The following is a 16,491-nucleotide window of genomic DNA, read 5'->3' as shown; positions in this document are numbered from 1 at the left end:
TCGGATTTGGAGTCTGATGGAATCAGATAAAATGAATCTGAATCCGATTAACTTAAAACCCGATATGATTCGGGTTTGATGCAAAACACAATACTGAACCTGAATCTGAGAAATTTGGCTACCAAATCTGACTAATCGGATTCTATCCCTACTCCATTCAACGTCAGGTTTGGGGTCGTTTTATTCACTTTTCATGCGAGTTTGAATCACATTGTCTGATCCGGAATCCCATGATTTCATATCACATGGGATAAATACATTCGGGAGTCGAATCCAAAACTGTCAAAATTTTCAAAACCCGATCCATTTGCATCCCTATGCATGATTTCATGTCACATGAGATAATATCGCAAACCAAACCTGACTCCACTAATCGGATCTTTATAAATCCAACCGTTATCGGATTGGATCTATGTTGGTAGGCGTAGATCCTAACTCTACCAGGTCTAGTTGGTAAGGCCGGACCCATATCCACAGCCCAGTCAGGTTCTCATTAGCGAGTCATTCTGGACTGAGTTGGGCGTACCAACCCGATACGGAACTTAATCCGAAAAAAAAAACGGTAGCCTCACTCCCAGCGCGTTAGACCCCTGCGCCTATAAAAGCCGAAGTCTTCCGACAGTCTGAGGTCCGAGAGAGAGAGAGGGAGAGAGAAGGTCAAGAATGGCCAGCCAACCTTCTGCTTCCAAATCTCCTAAGAAGGCTAACCTCAAAGATCCTCACGCCGTCAAGCACCTCCTCGATGAAACCGTCTCGGAGGTAACCTAATCTCGTCATCTTTTTTTTCCGTCAAAGTTTCGATTTCTAGGGTTTTATTTTTGCGTCAGTAGATCGTCATTTTCCCTTCGATCCCTTTACTGATCAAGATTTCTCGTTGCGAGATTTATTGTTTGGTGTGATTCTATGGTTCTAGAGATCATCTAGGGCGCTATTTTGCGCGAGCAAACTAAGAAATTCCGGTTTGGAATCTTTGTAGATCGTGACGAGCCAAGGGTACGCCGAGGACGTGACCCTCAGCAACATCAGGCTGTTCATCGGCGTGATCATCATAGCCATTGCCCTCGCCGCTCAGTTCTTCCCCAAAAAGTTCCCCGCCAATCGGGATTTTCTCATCGTTTGCATCGTATTATATCCTTTTTCTGTTGTTGTCGTTGTTGTTCTCTTTTTTCGTTTTATTTTTCCTATTGCGTACATGTAGCGAAAGATCGGTTGAGAATTAGGTGTTGTTGTGCTTGACTCTGGCAAGTATGTGATCTTCAACGGGCTGTTGCAACTGATCATTTACACCAAGGAGAAAAATGCGTTTCTTTTTACTTATCCACCCACGGTAAGTGTTTCTTAGACTTCTCTGTTCTATCAGAGACTAGGGACTGATAGCTTGCTTGGTTTTTTGGGAATGGACAAGTAACTTTACATTTCATCCCCAGCAGATCTATTGAGTGAACGGTACCAGTCTGCAAAGTTATACTGTGTTTGCACAACAATTATATATATATATAAATAAAATAAATAAATAATTTAAATCCATGTGCAAGGGTGTCAAAATTATCAAATTTACACTCATTTATACATGATAAGATAAATATGCAGGTTATGGTAAACCTCTTTAACCATCCTTGCTGGTTACGGTAAAAGAGTGTAACCTGGTTATGGTAAATGAGGGTAACCTGTGCTGGTTATAATAAAGGAGGGTAATTTGTGCTAGTTACACTAAAATAGGGTCATCTGTGTTGGTTATGGTAAAAAAGGGTAACTTGTGTTGGTTGAGGTAATGGAGGGTAATATGTGCTAGTTACGGTAAAAGAGAATAACCTTGCGGGTTACAGTAAATGATGGTAACTTGTGCTGGTTGCAGTAAATCAATCACGTATCACCCTGACTCCCAAACATCTACTCATGTCGTGGCTGGTACCCATAAAGTAGGAAGGCAACGAGCATGGGAGTGGTTACAAGTACAGCTGACATCCATTTAGCAAAAACAGTATCTATGATGGAATAACTTAAGGGAACAATTCTATAAAAGAGAGAAGTTACTTAAATCTAATAGAGAAAAAAAGCGGGATAGAGAAAAGAAAAAAGAAAATTCAAGGAAGCCCAAGATGACACGCGGATCCGATCGACATCACAAGCCCTCATCTTCTTCTCCCTTTATCTTTCTTTTTTCTTTTTCTTCTCACTTGTATTCTAAATTCTGGGAATCAGAAGCTTATTGTTAAGGTAAAGAGATCCTGAAATAAAGTTTCAAGTTTTCATATCTCAATTTGAGTGTTAAAAAATCAACGCTCCATTATGTCATTAGTATTACTGGGAGATGAGATTGTTGCTACAGATGTGCAGGAAATCCTATTAAATACAAGGAGTTTGTCTCTCTTCTGTCTTGTTTGTTTTTGGTTCGCAGATGCTGGAGCTTGGCTCTCCCGAGAGACCAGATCCATTTTGTTTAGTGTGTAGACTCGTAATTGTTCTTCATGGAGAGTTATTTGGAATATTATGAAGTTTCTTGTCTGTAATATGTACATGATAGTCATAGATATCTTAAAATATTTAGAAACTAAAACTTATTAAGAAAAACACAAAAGGTACCAGCAAAAAGTTCTTCAAAAATACATGCACAGTGTACAAGTGTGAAAGCATGTCATGGGACATGTCGCTGTGCTGTTTAGTGACCCCTAGATACAGAACCCATTTTGATGTTCCTCTGTGACATAGGTCACAAGCCAAGTACCTGGTGGTCGATCAGTACTCAGCACAATTACCACCTCTGCCTCTAAATAGAGAGTCCTGGGAGATCATTGGTTGATGGGGCTTCTTTCTGGTGAAACTCTTTTCTGTGTGAGAATTGAGTTACCGGGCTGTTTGTTTCCTAGGCAAAATTTTATGTTGGTGCCTATGAAGGTAATGGAGGAATTGGCTAGAGGTAAGGGTTTGCGCATTTTTCATTATTTTTGCCTTTTTGGGTTACCATCAGTCAAGGAGTTCACGTCAGTTTACTATCTTTTTTCCATTATTCCATGTAGAGACATCATGTTGTGGGTCTTATTTGTTGTGGAAATGGGAGGCTGGATAATGATGAATTTGTTGGAATATAGAAGTCAAAATAGTGAATGGTAACAGCTAGGCCCTTTTTGAATGACATATTTAAAAAGTTAGTTTTGTATAAAAATGATTGTCATAGCTTACATTTTTTAAACAACTCATTCTAGCATGATGATTGTATTGGTGTTTGGATGATAGTTTACTTTTTTTAATTAAATAACCTCTCTCTCTCTCTTATTGTCATCACAATCAGTATCAATACCTTTGTGATAATGATCATAATCAATGCAAACATCATAAATTATCCCACAATCATCATGGTGACCTTGCTAATGATGATCACCATCATCACTATTTTTATTATCATTACACACATTACTTTTTCTTCTTCATATCATTATTTTCAATAGACTCAATACCATTTTCGCTTATCGTACCATCACAAACATCATCTTTTTCTCCTCTTCCTTTTCACCGCTACCATTACCTTCACTATTTTCATCATCATCATCATGATCACATCCAACATCATCAAACACATATGAAAATCATAATTTCCACCACCATGATCATTAGTCAACACCATTACAGCTATTAGTGCTACTTGTATCATCAACACCATCAATTATTATTTAACATCACAACTAGGTCCATTACCACCATCTCCACAACCACTTCTCCATTTCTTTTTAACAACTGTAAAAACAATCCATTTTGTTTTCTGACATTCAGCCTGACTCATAAGATCTAATTGGTAGGCGTGGGATTGGATGGGGAAGCATTTTGATTGGTTTTGGTGGGTTTGTGATGGCTAACTGCCCTGGGGATGATATTGGTAGGTTTGGAGCATCTGAATTATGTCAACCTAGACTATTGTCACCAAAAGTTTCTTAGAACCTTGTAAATCTCTGTATAAGCTCTTTGAAAGTATTAATCTACACTTTAAAAATTATGATCTCGAATTGCTTATTTTATATTTACTTGTGTACTTTTAAAAAATTTGTTGTTGACTATATTACATTTCAACTTTCAACTTTGATTTATTACTAAATGTTTTCAATCATAATAAATTAATAATTTGGAATTGTTGCTCAAGAATGTTCATTTCAAGATGATGTGTATGTGTTATTGCTTTGGTTTGCCTTGACTTCATGTCCTAGTTTCATAAAACTCGTTTATCGTACCACGCACGACCATGTCGTGTTCCATACCTGTCTTTGTGTCTATGGGACGGTGTATAGGTTATTCATGCATAACAGATTATGTGATGGTTGTATGAGAAATTGAAGGAGCTTATTTTAGTGGTGGCTTTGGCTTGAAACAAACGTGAGAACTTTTTGTGTCCAGTTGTCTAAGGTCTATGACTTTTAGTAGGAGATAAAAGTGATAGTGGGTTATTAATGTTTGCAGCAGAAACCAGAGGATATTGGTTTTGTGGCTGTTTGAGATTAGACGCATCTTCTACTACTTGATTGATGGTCTATTTATTGTTTCCTTTGTTCCTGCTTGTAGTTTTCAGCTTGGTTGCAGGTTGTTGATATTAGGATTTATTATTTTTGGAAAAGTCTCTAGCTATTTTAATTCTGAATAGCTCAAAGACAGATGCATCTAAGATTTATTTACTGTATTTATAATAAAGGCCAAAAAGGGCTTGGTGTATTGTCCTAGTTTGTGTATGCATCTTTCTTGTAACCTTGAGGTTGTCAACCTTTCAGAATATTTCTTTGCATGGAAGTCCATTGTGTAATAGTTGTGTTCAGCTTCACAATAACGTTAAGGAAGTGAAGCTTCCATTCCTAAGCTCGATCATAACAATGGTTAAAGAAGATAGTGGAAAGCTTGGAAAAGTTTCCGTGCATGATTATTAAACCCAAATGTAGGGTGTTGAAGAAAGGCACTTGATTTTCTTTTTGGCTTCATCAAATGTATCTTAAAACAATATTGATAGAAGACAAAACTTAGCATGTAGAGGGCCGATTCACCATAATCACTGGTTGACAGATCCAGGCATCCCAATAATACTGTTTCAGAACAGAAACATCTGAATTTTCCTAAAGTTTACTTGTATGAGAAAAGGCAGACTGTGATATGTTCCATGGAATCCCTTGTGATTCACTGCCCCATGGATATCCTTCTTACTCATCCTTCCTACATCCTTAGTAATTTTGTGTCTGCTATTTTGCATCAGAATTTGGGGAGAGAACATGAAACTTGAGTAGCAGTATTGTTTTTTTTGCTCTGGCTCATTAATACGATATAAACCCATGTGCATTTCTTCTAGAAACAGCAAATTCCGTAGATGGTGTACTTAGTTAGAAAGTGAATATTGGTACCGAAGGTGCAATAAGAGTTGCTGAGAAAAAGTTCACAATTTTAGCGACTACTATGGATTTTCAATCTCTTTTTTAAATCATATTTAAACAACGGATGCCTTTGAGATTCTGTTCTGTTCATTAACATTGTTCGTGCCTTTTTCTGTACTTGGATGTCTTGATGCGTTTGGCATTCCAATAACTCGGTGCATTATATGCAAAAGTTAACTTTAAAATAATACTCACGTTTTTCATGCCTAATTTTATGCTCAGGGATCTTTCAACAGCACCGGCTTAGTAATCTCCTCCAAATTGCAAAGATTTTCTGATATGTATACATTGACAGTAGCCAGTTCAGATCCCAAATCTGTTTCTGCTCATGCCCCAGTCCAGCTCACCAAGAGTGTGACTCAATGGTATGCCTTCTCTCCTCCTTCCGTGTGCTTGTGTGTGAAATGAAATGGGGATCTTCGAAACACGAGCTTTGATTAACAAGAGCAAGTGTCAAGAATGACACTAAAGCATAACCCTTAAAAAGGGTATAACTGGAAACAAAATAAAAATAAAAAATGTATTCTTTATTGATATGAAAAACCAATTGCTTAAGAAGCATTGGAGTAAAATACAAGAGGGGCTGCACCCCTTTATATACACAGCTGAAAGAGGACTCAATAGAGCTGTTGGGCACAGTCCAACAGCTCTATTTAGAGCTGTTGGAATGTGTCAGTCCAACAGCTCTATTAAGAGCTGTTGGACTGTGTCAGTCCAACAGCTCTATTGCTAGTCAAGTCTGGACAGGACTTGACTAGCAACAGTCATTCTAGTTCAAACTGAACTAGATGACATAAAAACAAAAAATAAAAATAAAGGAAAAAAAATACAGAAAAGAAAGAAATTAAAAATGTATTTATATATATATATAATAATATAATATTATTATATATACATATATGTACAGTTTTACATTTTAACACTCCCCCTCAAACTTACGGTACAATGAGCGAAAGTTTGTCTAAGAGAAAGTGAAATCGGGGAGCAGCGAGAGGCTTTGTAAAGAAGTCTGCTAACTGATATTCTGAAGTGACATATGGCAGATCAATTATCCCGTGTAGATATTCCTCTCTGACGTAGTGACAATCCATTTCGATGTGTTTGGTGCGTTCGTGGAATGTTCTGTTACTGGCAATGTAGATCGCACTTTTGTTGTCACAACACATTTGTGAAGCCTTTGTTGCTTCAACTCCCATGTCAGCAAGCAGTCGTCGGAGCCAAACTACTTCCATGGTCGTGGATGCCATGGCTCTGTATTCAGCTTCGGTGGATGAGAGAGATACCTTCTGCTGCTTTTTACACCTCCACGAGATTAATGATTCCCCTAAAAAGACACAAAAGCCAGTGGTTGAGTGTCTGTTATTGGGATCACCTCCCCAATCAGCATCAGTATATGCAATTAAATCAAGAGAAGAGGAGGAAGATAAGAAAAGTCCTCGTGAAAGAGAGGACTTGATGTATCTGATAATACGCATGACTGCTCCCATATGAACAGAAGTAGGAGCATGTTGAAATTGACTTGCTGTATGAACAGCATGTGCTATATCTGGTCTGGTAATGGATAGATAGGAAAGTGCCCCGACAAGCTGTCTGTAAGGAGTAGGGTCTGCAAGAAGTTCTCCATCATCAATCTTCATTTTAACATTAACAACTTCTGGAGTGTCAACTTTCTTATCATCAGTAATACCATACCTGAAAACAATATCAAAAGCAAATTTAGTCTGAGATAATAAATATCCTCTAGGAGAATAAGCAACTTCAATGCCTAAAAAATATCTCAACAAGCCCAAATCAGTCATTTCAAAATGAGATTTAAGAAGTGTTTTGATTGTTGCAACTCCCTGTTTATCGCTTCCGGTGATGATCATATCATCCACATAGAGAAGAAGCACAATGATCCCTGCATCAGAATTCTTAATAAACAAAGCAGTGTCAGTTAAACAGAATTGAAAACCAATATCAATCATAACACGACTAAACCTATCATACCAAGCTTTTGGTGCTTGTTTAAGTCCATAAAGAGCTTTTTCTAAGCGAAGGACTTTACCCTTAGGAATACTTAGACCAGGAGGGGGTTCCATATATACTTCTTCAACTAGCTTTCCATTTAAAAAAGCATTTTTGACATCCATTTGAAAAATAGACCATTTTTTGATAGAAGCTAAGGCAATTAAGGTTCGGACAGTAGTCATACGAGCCACCGGAGCAAAGGTTTCTTCATAATCAATCCCATATTCTTGGGCATAACCTTTGGCTACTAAACGGGCTTTATATCTTTCAAGAGTACCATCACTCTTGGTTTTAATTTTATAAACCCATCGACATCCTATAGTTTTCTTCCCTGGAGGAAGATCTTGAATATTCCATGTAGAAGCCTTTTCAAGTGCATCTAATTCAGCTTTCATGGCTTCTATCCATTTGATATCATTTTTTGCTTGAAAATATGTGGATGGTTCTTCATATGAGTGAATTAATGCAATAACTGCCCTATATGTGGGTGAGAAAGACTCGTATGATACAAACTTTTCTGGAGGCCTCGAGATTCGGGATGATTGTCTAGTTGGAATGTTAGAATATTTCTCAAGTGCACATGGAGTATTAGACTCTTGTCGCCTGGAATATTGAATACTAGTATCTCTATGAACTTCTTCATTTTCAACATTAAGATCAATAATTCTGTGATCATCATCAAAGTTACAATCAAGGTCATATTCATCAGATGTTGATGTTAGATCTAGCAAAAAGGAGTACTCAGTGACGTCTTTTAATTTTCTAAAATCAAAGAAGCTCTCCTTTTCAAGAAAGGAAACATTTCTAGACACATATAGTTTATTATTTTTGAAGTCAAAACATCTATAACCTTTCTGGTTTTCAGCATATCCTAAAAAGGCACAGGGAATCGCACGAGGGGAAAGTTTATCATTTTTGTCAGTAAATATGAAACATTTGCACCCAAATATTCTTAATCTAGAGTAGTCTGGAGAAATGTTCATAAGTTTTTCAATGGGAGTGATATTTTGTAACGAAGAAGATGGCATCCTATTAATGAGATAGGTGGCAGTTAAGGCAGCTTCTGCCCAAAAGTCTTTAGGGACTTGATTTGCTATTAATAAAGTTCTAGTGGTTTCTATAATATGGCGATGTTTTCGTTCTGCCAGTCCATTTTGTTGAGGTGTATAAGGACAAGATCTTTGATGTGTGATGCCATGCAATTTAAGATAATTTTGAAAATCTGTGGATAAAAACTCTCCCCCTGAATCTGTGCGAAAAATAGTAATATCATTTTGAAACTTGTTTTTAACCATATTATGAAAAGTTTGAAAGTATGAAAATACTTCAGACTTATGTTTGAGAAAGTACATCCACGTATGTCGGGAGAAATCATCGACAAAAATAACATAGTAAACAAATCCTCCTTTAGAAATTACTGGTGCAGGACCCCAAACATCCGAGTGTATTAATTCAAGTGGTCTTGAAGAGAAAAAGGTTCTGTTCTGAAATGGTAATTTTTTCATTTTGCCGAGAATACAATCTTTACAATCAAATGATTCAGAGTTACAAAATTTCCCTAGATTTGGAAAATGTTGGATTTTGGCTATATGTGGGTGACCAAGTCTCTTATGCCACAGTTCCAACTCTATTTTTTGAATATTATAACAAAAAGCTTTCTTCGGCATTTCCAAAAAATCCATGTAATAGAGCCCTCCTTCTCTATGGCCTTCCCCAATCAGCTTGCCTGACTGGCGATCCTGTACCCAACAACCATGAGAAGAAAAAGAAATATTACACCCATAATCAGAAATTTGAGATACAGATAAAAGATTTAAATTTAATTTGGGAACATGTCTAATTTCTGGAATAAAAAAAATTTTTGTTTTATAAATTTTTTCAAAATTTCCTATTCCTTCTATTTCAAGAGAAGTCCCATCAGCAGTAAAGACCTTTGACACACTTGTTTTATTTTTAACACATTTGGATAGACTTTGATTATTTGGGGTCATATGAAAAGATGCACCAGAGTCAAGAAGCCAAGAAATTTTACCTAAATCAGAAAAAGATGAGGCTGCTGCGCCGGTTGAAGCTTCAGATGAGGAAGAGGCACCTTTGATGAGAGGCTGAAGAATCTCCATTAGTTGGGCCAGGGAAACTGGTGCATCCTGATCTTTAGGCTCCGATCCAGCAATTGCAGCTCTTTTTTCTCTCAGTTCCTTAAGTTTGGGACATTGTGGCCTGTAGTGTCCCGGTTCATGACAGTGATGACAAATAACTTTCTTCTTATCATAGTCACCATTTTGTCGGTTAAAGTGAGGAGGCCTATATGATCGAACATGATTCCCTGGTCTAGACACGGCTAAAACAGAATCATCTTCAATTTTTAAAGAACCTTTCCGGAGACGATTTTCTTCCATTGTTAACTCTTCAATAGTTTCAACAATAGAAGGAATTTTTCCCCTGTGAAGTAGGGCCGATTTAGTGGTTTCAAATTCCGGCCTTAATCCAGTGATAAACTGGTAAAAATGTTCAGCATCGAGTTGTTTCTGACGAAGCTCGATGTCTTCGGCACAATGCCACTTTGGTTCTAAAAGGGAAAGTTCTTCCCAAAGTTCGGACAACCCATTGTAATATTCACCAATAGTTTTGTCTCCTTGTGTCATCATTCGAACTTTTTCTTGGAGGTTGCACACGTGTGCAATATCTTTAAGGGAATACATATTCTTAAGGTATTCCCATGCCTTATCGGCATGATCAAATTTGGCAAGACTTGAGCATTTTTTAATGTCAACGCTATTGATAAGCCATGACATTATCTTCGCATGAGATATTCTCCATTCTTTCCATTTCTTCTCGTATGGGGCAATAGCCTTGATTTTCTCTTCTTCCGATAGAGGGACCTCTTTATCTCCCTCCTTTTTAGTAAGAGATAGCTTAGGTTCCGAATCGGAACCATCCACAATCCCCCATAAGCCTTTTCCCCATATATGGTGCTTCATGATTGAAGCCCATGTTACATAGTTCGTATCGCTTAGTTTCATAGGCATGATGGTGACTTTATCATTGTCATCCATCGATTACAAGGAGAGAAAGAATAGGGATAGAAGAGAAACAAGAAGAAAAATGAGAAAGAAAGAAAAAAAAAAAAAACAATACAACAAGATGTGAAATCTTCTCCAATGAAGTGATAAAACACTTCTCTTCAAGTGGCGAACACTTTTGCAAACGGGCACGGAAACCGAGGCAGCTTTTCCTCAAGATTTAGTACTTCCGCGGCTCTGATACCATGAAATGAAATGGGGATCTTCGAAACACGAGCTTTGATTAACAAGAGCAAGTGTCAAGAATGACACTAAAGCATAACCCTTAAAAAGGGTATAACTGGAAACAAAATAAAAATAAAAAATGTATTCTTTATTGATATGAAAAACCAATTGCTTAAGAAGCATTGGAGTAAAATACAAGAGGGGCTGCACCCCTTTATATACACAGCTGAAAGAGGACTCAATAGAGCTGTTGGGCACAGTCCAACAGCTCTATTTAGAGCTGTTGGAATGTGTCAGTCCAACAGCTCTATTAAGAGCTGTTGGACTGTGTCAGTCCAACAGCTCTATTGCTAGTCAAGTCTGGACAGGACTTGACTAGCAACAGTCATTCTAGTTCAAACTGAACTAGATGACATAAAAACAAAAAATAAAAATAAAGGAAAAAAAATACAGAAAAGAAAGAAATTAAAAATGTATTTATATATATATATATAATAATATAATATTATTATATATACATATATGTACAGTTTTACATTTTAACACTCCCCCTCAAACTTACGGTACAATGAGCGAAAGTTTGTCTAAGAGAAAGTGAAATCGGGGAGCAGCGAGAGGCTTTGTAAAGAAGTCTGCTAACTGATATTCTGAAGTGACATATGGCAGATCAATTATCCCGTGTAGATATTCCTCTCTGACGTAGTGACAATCCATTTCGATGTGTTTGGTGCGTTCGTGGAATGTTCTGTTACTGGCAATGTAGATCGCACTTTTGTTGTCACAACACATTTGTGAAGCCTTTGTTGCTTCAACTCCCATGTCAGCAAGCAGTCGTCGGAGCCAAACTACTTCCATGGTCGTGGATGCCATGGCTCTGTATTCAGCTTCGGTGGATGAGAGAGATACCTTCTGCTGCTTTTTACACCTCCACGAGATTAATGATTCCCCTAAAAAGACACAAAAGCCAGTGGTTGAGTGTCTGTTATTGGGATCACCTCCCCAATCAGCATCAGTATATGCAATTAAATCAAGAGAAGAGGAGGAAGATAAGAAAAGTCCTCGTGAAAGAGAGGACTTGATGTATCTGATAATACGCATGACTGCTCCCATATGAACAGAAGTAGGAGCATGTTGAAATTGACTTGCTGTATGAACAGCATGTGCTATATCTGGTCTGGTAATGGATAGATAGGAAAGTGCCCCGACAAGCTGTCTGTAAGGAGTAGGGTCTGCAAGAAGTTCTCCATCATCAATCTTCATTTTAACATTAACAACTTCTGGAGTGTCAACTTTCTTATCATCAGTAATACCATACCTGAAAACAATATCAAAAGCAAATTTAGTCTGAGATAATAAATATCCTCTAGGAGAATAAGCAACTTCAATGCCTAAAAAATATCTCAACAAGCCCAAATCAGTCATTTCAAAATGAGATTTAAGAAGTGTTTTGATTGTTGCAACTCCCTGTTTATCGCTTCCGGTGATGATCATATCATCCACATAGAGAAGAAGCACAATGATCCCTGCATCAGAATTCTTAATAAACAAAGCAGTGTCAGTTAAACAGAATTGAAAACCAATATCAATCATAACACGACTAAACCTATCATACCAAGCTTTTGGTGCTTGTTTAAGTCCATAAAGAGCTTTTTCTAAGCGAAGGACTTTACCCTTAGGAATACTTAGACCAGGAGGGGGTTCCATATATACTTCTTCAACTAGCTTTCCATTTAAAAAAGCATTTTTGACATCCATTTGAAAAATAGACCATTTTTTGATAGAAGCTAAGGCAATTAAGGTTCGGACAGTAGTCATACGAGCCACCGGAGCAAAGGTTTCTTCATAATCAATCCCATATTCTTGGGCATAACCTTTGGCTACTAAACGGGCTTTATATCTTTCAAGAGTACCATCACTCTTGGTTTTAATTTTATAAACCCATCGACATCCTATAGTTTTCTTCCCTGGAGGAAGATCTTGAATATTCCATGTAGAAGCCTTTTCAAGTGCATCTAATTCAGCTTTCATGGCTTCTATCCATTTGATATCATTTTTTGCTTGAAAATATGTGGATGGTTCTTCATATGAGTGAATTAATGCAATAACTGCCCTATATGTGGGTGAGAAAGACTCGTATGATACAAACTTTTCTGGAGGCCTCGAGATTCGGGATGATTGTCTAGTTGGAATGTTAGAATATTTCTCAAGTGCACATGGAGTATTAGACTCTTGTCGCCTGGAATATTGAATACTAGTATCTCTATGAACTTCTTCATTTTCAACATTAAGATCAATAATTCTGTGATCATCATCAAAGTTACAATCAAGGTCATATTCATCAGATGTTGATGTTAGATCTAGCAAAAAGGAGTACTCAGTGACGTCTTTTAATTTTCTAAAATCAAAGAAGCTCTCCTTTTCAAGAAAGGAAACATTTCTAGACACATATAGTTTATTATTTTTGAAGTCAAAACATCTATAACCTTTCTGGTTTTCAGCATATCCTAAAAAGGCACAGGGAATCGCACGAGGGGAAAGTTTATCATTTTTGTCAGTAAATATGAAACATTTGCACCCAAATATTCTTAATCTAGAGTAGTCTGGAGAAATGTTCATAAGTTTTTCAATGGGAGTGATATTTTGTAACGAAGAAGATGGCATCCTATTAATGAGATAGGTGGCAGTTAAGGCAGCTTCTGCCCAAAAGTCTTTAGGGACTTGATTTGCTATTAATAAAGTTCTAGTGGTTTCTATAATATGGCGATGTTTTCGTTCTGCCAGTCCATTTTGTTGAGGTGTATAAGGACAAGATCTTTGATGTGTGATGCCATGCAATTTAAGATAATTTTGAAAATCTGTGGATAAAAACTCTCCCCCTGAATCTGTGCGAAAAATAGTAATATCATTTTGAAACTTGTTTTTAACCATATTATGAAAAGTTTGAAAGTATGAAAATACTTCAGACTTATGTTTGAGAAAGTACATCCACGTATGTCGGGAGAAATCATCGACAAAAATAACATAGTAAACAAATCCTCCTTTAGAAATTACTGGTGCAGGACCCCAAACATCCGAGTGTATTAATTCAAGTGGTCTTGAAGAGAAAAAGGTTCTGTTCTGAAATGGTAATTTTTTCATTTTGCCGAGAATACAATCTTTACAATCAAATGATTCAGAGTTACAAAATTTCCCTAGATTTGGAAAATGTTGGATTTTGGCTATATGTGGGTGACCAAGTCTCTTATGCCACAGTTCCAACTCTATTTTTTGAATATTATAACAAAAAGCTTTCTTCGGCATTTCCAAAAAATCCATGTAATAGAGCCCTCCTTCTCTATGGCCTTCCCCAATCAGCTTGCCTGACTGGCGATCCTGTACCCAACAACCATGAGAAGAAAAAGAAATATTACACCCATAATCAGAAATTTGAGATACAGATAAAAGATTTAAATTTAATTTGGGAACATGTCTAATTTCTGGAATAAAAAAAATTTTTGTTTTATAAATTTTTTCAAAATTTCCTATTCCTTCTATTTCAAGAGAAGTCCCATCAGCAGTAAAGACCTTTGACACACTTGTTTTATTTTTAACACATTTGGATAGACTTTGATTATTTGGGGTCATATGAAAAGATGCACCAGAGTCAAGAAGCCAAGAAATTTTACCTAAATCAGAAAAAGATGAGGCTGCTGCGCCGGTTGAAGCTTCAGATGAGGAAGAGGCACCTTTGATGAGAGGCTGAAGAATCTCCATTAGTTGGGCCAGGGAAACTGGTGCATCCTGATCTTTAGGCTCCGATCCAGCAATTGCAGCTCTTTTTTCTCTCAGTTCCTTAAGTTTGGGACATTGTGGCCTGTAGTGTCCCGGTTCATGACAGTGATGACAAATAACTTTCTTCTTATCATAGTCACCATTTTGTCGGTTAAAGTGAGGAGGCCTATATGATCGAACATGATTCCCTGGTCTAGACACGGCTAAAACAGAATCATCTTCAATTTTTAAAGAACCTTTCCGGAGACGATTTTCTTCCATTGTTAACTCTTCAATAGTTTCAACAATAGAAGGAATTTTTCCCCTGTGAAGTAGGGCCGATTTAGTGGTTTCAAATTCCGGCCTTAATCCAGTGATAAACTGGTAAAAATGTTCAGCATCGAGTTGTTTCTGACGAAGCTCGATGTCTTCGGCACAATGCCACTTTGGTTCTAAAAGGGAAAGTTCTTCCCAAAGTTCGGACAACCCATTGTAATATTCACCAATAGTTTTGTCTCCTTGTGTCATCATTCGAACTTTTTCTTGGAGGTTGCACACGTGTGCAATATCTTTAAGGGAATACATATTCTTAAGGTATTCCCATGCCTTATCGGCATGATCAAATTTGGCAAGACTTGAGCATTTTTTAATGTCAACGCTATTGATAAGCCATGACATTATCTTCGCATGAGATATTCTCCATTCTTTCCATTTCTTCTCGTATGGGGCAATAGCCTTGATTTTCTCTTCTTCCGATAGAGGGACCTCTTTATCTCCCTCCTTTTTAGTAAGAGATAGCTTAGGTTCCGAATCGGAACCATCCACAATCCCCCATAAGCCTTTTCCCCATATATGGTGCTTCATGATTGAAGCCCATGTTACATAGTTCGTATCGCTTAGTTTCATAGGCATGATGGTGACTTTATCATTGTCATCCATCGATTACAAGGAGAGAAAGAATAGGGATAGAAGAGAAACAAGAAGAAAAATGAGAAAGAAAGAAAAAAAAAAAAACAATACAACAAGATGTGAAATCTTCTCCAATGAAGTGATAAAACACTTCTCTTCAAGTGGCGAACACTTTTGCAAACGGGCACGGAAACCGAGGCAGCTTTTCCTCAAGATTTAGTACTTCCGCGGCTCTGATACCATGAAATGAAATGGGGATCTTCGAAACACGAGCTTTGATTAACAAGAGCAAGTGTCAAGAATGACACTAAAGCATAACCCTTAAAAAGGGTATAACTGGAAACAAAATAAAAATAAAAAATGTATTCTTTATTGATATGAAAAACCAATTGCTTAAGAAGCATTGGAGTAAAATACAAGAGGGGCTGCACCCCTTTATATACACAGCTGAAAGAGGACTCAATAGAGCTGTTGGGCACAGTCCAACAGCTCTATTTAGAGCTGTTGGAATGTGTCAGTCCAACAGCTCTATTAAGAGCTGTTGGACTGTGTCAGTCCAACAGCTCTATTGCTAGTCAAGTCTGGACAGGACTTGACTAGCAACAGTCATTCTAGTTCAAACTGAACTAGATGACATAAAAACAAAAAATAAAAATAAAGGAAAAAAAATACAGAAAAGAAAGAAATTAAAAATGTATTTATATATATATATAATAATATAATATTATTATATATACATATATGTACAGTTTTACATTTTAACAGTGTGCTCACATGTGGCTTCACTGAATTGGTGAGACGTGTCGCAGGCTCACCAGAGATGGGGTCCTAGTGGAAGGCTACTTCTGGAAAGATGTGGTGGATCTGATTAATGATTACACAAATGATGGACGAAAGACCAAGTGATTTCAAGCATCTGGAAGACCGCCCTTACCCGATTTATAGCTTCATTTTTTGTGGGTGCCTAAATGATAACAGGTTGTGTGGAACCTTTTATATTTTTAGAAGTACATTTTGCTAGGTGGAGGAGAAGAAAATGATGTTGAGGGTCCACTTCATTTTTTTTTCTGGTGCAGATTTTACTGGATAGACTTTTAAGGCTAGCTAAGCATATTTTCCTTCCAGATGTTACACTTCTCTTGCTGCTAAGATTATCAATTTTGCTTTGTCTCCCC

The 16,491-nt window shown here is 37.2% G+C and overlaps 1 protein-coding gene across 1 annotated transcript; it reads left to right on the top strand.

Annotated features, from left to right (window-relative positions):
• The first annotated feature begins 631 nt into the window (after positions 1-631).
• LOC149823184 (signal peptidase complex subunit 2-like) lies at positions 632-16,491 on the top strand. The gene is made up of 5 exons (XM_090018705.1): positions 632-759; positions 977-1,128; positions 1,246-1,327; positions 5,622-5,764; positions 16,126-16,491. The coding sequence occupies exons 1-5, from the start codon at positions 664-666 to the stop codon at positions 16,220-16,222; spliced, it is 570 nt and encodes a 189-aa protein (XP_089874831.1). The 5' UTR covers positions 632-663; the 3' UTR covers positions 16,223-16,491.

Source organism: Nuphar pumila, chromosome 10 (genome assembly GCF_984573655.1).
Source record: "Nuphar pumila chromosome 10, dmNupPumi1.hap1.1, whole genome shotgun sequence".
Taxonomy (NCBI): domain Eukaryota; kingdom Viridiplantae; phylum Streptophyta; class Magnoliopsida; order Nymphaeales; family Nymphaeaceae; genus Nuphar; species Nuphar pumila.
This window is presented reverse-complemented; position numbering and strand designations above follow the sequence as displayed.

What these genes read in the sequence shown, in the direction of transcription:
- LOC149823184 (XM_090018705.1), top strand. Translation starts at nt 664, where the DNA reads ATGGCCAGCCAACCTTCTGCTTCCAAATCTCCTAAGAAGGCTAACCTC. An exon ending in TCGATGAAACCGTCTCGGAG is followed by an intron (nt 760 to 976) that starts GTAACCTAATCT and finishes GAATCTTTGTAG; the next exon opens with ATCGTGACGAGCCAAGGGTA. An exon ending in ACCAAGAGTGTGACTCAATG is followed by an intron (nt 5,765 to 16,125) that starts GTATGCCTTCTC and finishes GACGTGTCGCAG; the next exon opens with GCTCACCAGAGATGGGGTCC.